Source organism: Oryzias melastigma, linkage group LG20 (genome assembly GCF_002922805.2).
Source record: "Oryzias melastigma strain HK-1 linkage group LG20, ASM292280v2, whole genome shotgun sequence".
NCBI lineage: Eukaryota > Metazoa > Chordata > Actinopteri > Beloniformes > Adrianichthyidae > Oryzias > Oryzias melastigma.
The window spans coordinates 19,287,238-19,292,614 of NC_050531.1; the positions used below are offsets into that span (position 1 = coordinate 19,287,238).

A 5,377-nucleotide genomic window follows, 5' to 3' on the forward strand; every position below is an offset into this window, starting at 1 on the left:
CCCCCCCCCAAAAAAAAAAAGAAACAAACATCGCATTTTTGTTTTTGGATAAATCATAATTATTAATTATTTTAATAGAGCAAATTAGAGGAAACAAGCACAAAGTTACAAAGCCAAAGTAGTGTAATTTATGAATTTTTTTCCCCCCTTTTTTTATTTATTACTTGAAATAAATTAATGTTGGTTCCAAGAAATGTTTCTTTACAACATTCACACACTTGGGACAATTTGGGTCAAAATAACAAGGGAAAATGTGTTATTTCCCCAGTGTTGTTATGGTTTTACTGACTTTTATTCTGAAACTCTGTGACCGGATGTCACCTGTATGAGCATCCTGAGCTCGACGCCTCGCGAGGAGGAGGAGGGTTGTGAACAGTTTGCTGCAGCGGACTCTCGCGGAGCTGCGGACACCGAAGGAGGCTGGAAAGTTTCCCCCGCGCGCCTCTAACCTCGGCGCGTGTTTCAGGGTGAGTTCGCTCTTTTATAATATATTTTATTTATTTTTTGTTTATTTTTTTTTTCGTGAAGCTTCGGGCGCGCGGCGCTAAGTGGAGGTACCTTGTTGAATCTCTGCGCGGCAACGGCGCGCGGAGATTCAACCCCGCGTGAACCTGCGCCGCTTTTGTCCACGCGCGAGCTCCCCTCAGGAGGGATACATCCTGCTGGAGGAGCAGCAACCTCCTGCGCAACCCCTCCAGGTGGGTAATTAACAACCCCGCGTGATGACAGGACTCCTTCAGAACCCCCATCTCCTCATTTATTGGGAGGGGGGTTTCCTCGTTCACTAATTTGCGGCTCAAATAAGCAGGAGGAGGGAGGGGTGGGGTAGGGGGGTTCTCGTGCAAGCGCGTCCCTTCCCTCCCCCAGAGATCCTTATAAATGTGGAGCCCTTTGTTAAAAACGCACGCGGATTAAACTCCTTTTGTTGTGTTCCTGCAGCCTGTGTGGATGTAGGGGGGGTGGACCCCCCCTCCCCGCGTCAGATCCACTCTGATCACTCAGACCAAAACCAGACTAATTGTGGTCAGATCACCTTCCACAGGTCTGCCTTCATTTGTCCGCACGTGAGCGGAAGAACCCGCGTGCACGCATGGCCACATCTGTTTCTGATGAAGCTCGTGAGGGGAGGCGCAGGGGGGCTGCTGCTGCTGCTGCTCTGCAGATGCTCGCAGACAGAAGCCCACGCTCTGATCCCACATGTGCGCGTGGACGTCAACCTGCCAGCAGATTGTTGCTGGAGATGTTTTTGACGCAGCTCTTCCAGCACGAGGCTGGCGGGGAGGCCAGACAGGCGGTTAGAGGTGAGCTGTTATTCCAACCTCTGAGGATGCAACAAGTTGGCCCCCGAGGGGCCTCGCAGTGATTCAGATGCAGCAGAAGTTTGTGGAAGGGGAGCTGCATGTTCTGCATTGTTGAGTCAGTCCTGACTTGTTGCAGTAAAATCCTGCACCCCAGGCCAAGTGGTGACATCATGCCTTGAGCTACAGCCAACTTCCACATGCTTTCTGTCCCTCTCCGCTCATCTTTTAAACTACTGTAAAATCGATCCCAGTGGTGTTTTAATTATGATTATGTCATTTTAGCCAAATTCAACAAATCTGTTGTTATTTAGGACAGTTTCTGCAAATGTTTGCCCAACCAGTTATGAGATTCAGACTGAGATGGTTCAGACATGTCCAGAGGAGACAGTGAATATATTGGTAGAAGGATGCTGAGTCTAGAGCTGCAGGAAAAAGGCCAAGCGGAAGACCAAAGAGGAGGTTTATGGATGTGACTGAAGACATGAAGGTATCTGCTGTTAGAGAAGATGCAGAAGACAGGATTAGATGATAGACGCTGATTCACTATGGTGACCCCTGAAGGATAAAACCTGCTAACAAGTCAACTAAACTCTTTAACTGCTATCTAACAACTTATGTTGACTTTGGGATTGGGGTCATCTGGACCCCACAAGACAGTGCATTGAACAATTTTTTTCCTCAATGATTTCTGATTGTCCCTGGTGTCCGTGGCAGACATGAAACCCTGTCCTCATTCATCCACATTTGTCATGGGATAGATAACACGTCAGTGTAAGCGTTGGGTCATCCGGACCCCATAGGATTACACAAGGGTTAAAGGAACTCCGTCATTAAAAAAAAAAAGTCACAAGTCGTTCCTGAGTATAAGTCACACCCCCGGCCAAACTATGCAAAAAAAAAAACCTGCGACCTATACTCCGAAAAATATGGTACAATCTTTTTTGAACTACATTTTTTTGTCTGCTCCTGATTCACAATGATAAGAATAAAGAAATGCTCAGAAATAATATTTTAAGCTTCTTTATACATGTCCTCCAACATAAGAAAAACACCTCAAGAACATGTCAAAACCTCATCATATAGGTCTTAAATGTGTTGGATCTGCCTATAAATCTGATTGAATCCTGTAGTTCCTTCTGCATCAAAGTGGTAGTACCCACTACTGTTCCCCTCACACGGACAGATGTTTCTTCTACAGACTCTGTCATTCACAGATGCGTGAACTGAGTGTGTGCTACAGCAGAAACCTTTTTAGCCCATCAGGAGCCTGTCGCTTGGTTCCAACTTTGTAGATCTATTTGGGGTGTGTAGCTGTCAGTCTGCGCTCCACCTTCTCAGAAGGTCTGGCCTCGTGCAGATTCGACGCCGTGTTGGCACGGCTCACTAAAAGCACCTGCTTTTATCGCCTTCCCGCTCGGGGTATCTTTTCTGTCCGGGTGCTATTTCAAGGAGGAAGGAGCGGAATCTGATACGTGGACGGTGCGGGTGTTTATTTTGGTCAAGTGAGAACCACGTATATGCATCAGTGACGGGCCTGGTCCTAAAACAACCCCAGCTGTCTCCTGACTCACGCTCCGACTGATTTGGCGGAAAGATCCCATCCAGCTTTTAACGGCTTCCGAATGTGTCCTGTCTGGAACGCTGAATAATGATGGTAAACCGCAGAGCGGCGCTGGAAGAGAAAGACTAAACTTATTTTTGGATGCCGCCCTTGAGGGAACGCAGCCTCCCGGGAGCCATTGTCGTCTGCGGTTCGCATGCAGGATCAGTGAGTGGGGTCATGTTGTCGTCAGCTGAGGCGGATTGGGTTCCTGGGCTGAATGTCCTTAGCGTTGTATCGGTTACCAAAACAATCAGTGTGGATTGTGTTGTGGTTTTGGATCATCAGGAGGTGTCATCTGCCTGTGGGGCACTTCAGTCCAGTCACCAGCGGTTCATGGCTGTAGATTATCTCGTCAAAAGAGCAACAAGTGGGGTTATTTGTCATGAAACACAAGCTTCCCTGTGCGGATTATTGGCTCTTACCTTGTTTCGGTTTCATAACGGTCTGAGATGTCTTCTAATGTACCTCTTGTGAATCTTGTCTCCTGCAGCGGACGAATCCCCCGGTTGACATGAGGTCTGGATTTCAGAGCAACTGAGCGGAGAAGCTTGATCCAGCAATCATGAGTGACCGGGAGGGCCTTCCGGTCCCCCCGGGACAGGTCTACATCGAGGTGGAGTACGACTACGAGTACAAGGCCAAAGACAAGATGGTGACCATCCGTCAGGGAGAATGCTACATGCTTGTGAAGAAGACCAACGAGGACTGGTGGCAGGTCAAGAGGGACGAAAGCGCTAAGGCGTTCTATGTTCCGGCGCAGTACGTCAAGGAGGTGCGGCGGGCCCTCATGCCCCCGCAGAAACCTGCCCTGAAAGCCAAACCCACGGTTCTGGATATCAGCCGGGAGCCCAACGATAACCACAGCAGGCCGGAAATGTCCAGTTTCGGTCGTCCGTCGCCATCTTCTACGCCTTCGCCGTCTTCTGACCGCGTCACGCCACCGGCACTCCCCAAGGATGCCAACCAGAACCTGGGAAGTCCGCATCACTGCAAGCTGGTGGCAGAACTGGTCCTCCTTCACAACAACAACAATCATCACCATGGAAACAGCTCCTCTCTGCCCAGGAACCGGGCGGATTCTCCCCCACTGCGAGGGGGTAGCCTCGACAAGAGCGCCCCCATGAGCGAGCTGCGGGGGGACGGTCCGAACAAGCTCCGTAACGACTCGGAGTCCGGGGACGAGCTGAGCAGCAGCTCGACGGAGCACATGCAGGTACGACGCACTGAAACGCCAGCTGGAGGGTTTTACAGCTTCAGGGATTTTAGATGTTTCCCAGGAAACCATAAAGTATGGAAAATGGCTTTTGATTCACACACCTGCATCGTCTGTCTTTTAAATTATAGAAGATCTGAGCTGAAAAGTTAATGTTCTGGGAAACTTGAGGAGAAGACCAGCGTCTTTTATTCATCTGCTGTTAAAATTGACTCTTTTTTGATGGAGTCAATTTAAACGGCTTACTTTTCCCAAGAATTTTATCAGATACAGAAAACAGACCAAAAAAGACAACAAAAATATTCTAAATATAACAATAATAATAAGTCTCCCCCTGACTAAATAATAATAATAGTAAACTCATAGTCGAACGTTTTTTCTGTTTTGGTTTTTAATCATGGGGTTGTTAAAACAAATCTAAAAACAAGAATAAATTGAGTTTTTGAGTAATTTTAGTAAAAAAAACCTGTAAAGCAGGGGTGTCAAACTCAATCACACAGGAGGCCAAAATCCAAAACACAACTTAGATTGTGAGCCGAACAAAAAAAACACTTATTGAACACACTAAAAGTAAAATTTAAAAATTAAAAAAATTTAACACTACTCTCCATAAGAATATCCATCCATCCATCCATCTTCTTGACCGCTTCTTCCCTTTCGGGGTCGCGGGGTGCCGGAGCCTATCCCGGCTACTGAAGGGCGAAGGCGGGGTACACCCTGGACAGGTCGCCAGTCTGTTGCAGGGCCTCAATCACACACACATCCACTCTCACATTCACACCTAGGGGCAATTTAGAGTCACCAATCAACCTATGAAGCATGTTTTTGGATTGTGGGAGGAAGCCGGAGTCCCCGGTGAAAACCCACGCATGCACGGGGAGAACATGCAAACTCCACACAGAAAGGTCCCAGCCGGGAGTCGAACCGGGGCCTTCTCGCTGTGAGGCAAGAGCGCTAACCACTGCTCCACCGCGCAGCCCTCCATAAGAATATATTTTGTCAAAATTATAAAAGCTAGAAATAAGTGCAAGATAACATTGGGCCATTATTTATAATAATGAAATGATCTGGAGGGCCTGATCTGGCCCCGGGGCCTCGACTTTCACGTAAAGGTTTAAATGTTTGAGCATTTTGAAATGTGACAGTTTGGTTTTCAGTCTTCTAAATGGGAATCCCTTTTTTTCCGCTGACTCTCAGGAGTGGCTCCTTCTTTTTTTCCCTTCTCCGTTCTCCTGATGGGAGCTCCTTTCATTATCTGGG

At 47.8% G+C, this 5,377-nt stretch overlaps 1 protein-coding gene across 6 annotated transcripts in view; it reads left to right on the forward strand.

The window, feature by feature from the left end:
• Positions 1-308: 308 nt before the first annotated feature.
• The window catches only part of arhgap12b (Rho GTPase activating protein 12b), a 62,437-nt gene continuing 57,368 nt past the window's right edge, over positions 309-5,377 (forward strand). For 3 of the 6 annotated variants that reach the window (XM_024279597.2, XM_024279600.2, XM_024279602.2), the window contains exons 1-2: positions 310-467; positions 3,395-4,117. In XM_024279597.2, the coding sequence (XP_024135365.1) occupies positions 3,467-4,117 (651 nt within the window). In that variant the 5' untranslated portion in view covers positions 310-467; positions 3,395-3,466. Of the gene's footprint in view, positions 699-3,394; positions 4,118-5,377 lie in introns of all 6 variants that reach the window. The other 3 variants (XM_024279599.2, XM_024279603.2, XM_024279598.2) reach the window with 2 other exon arrangements.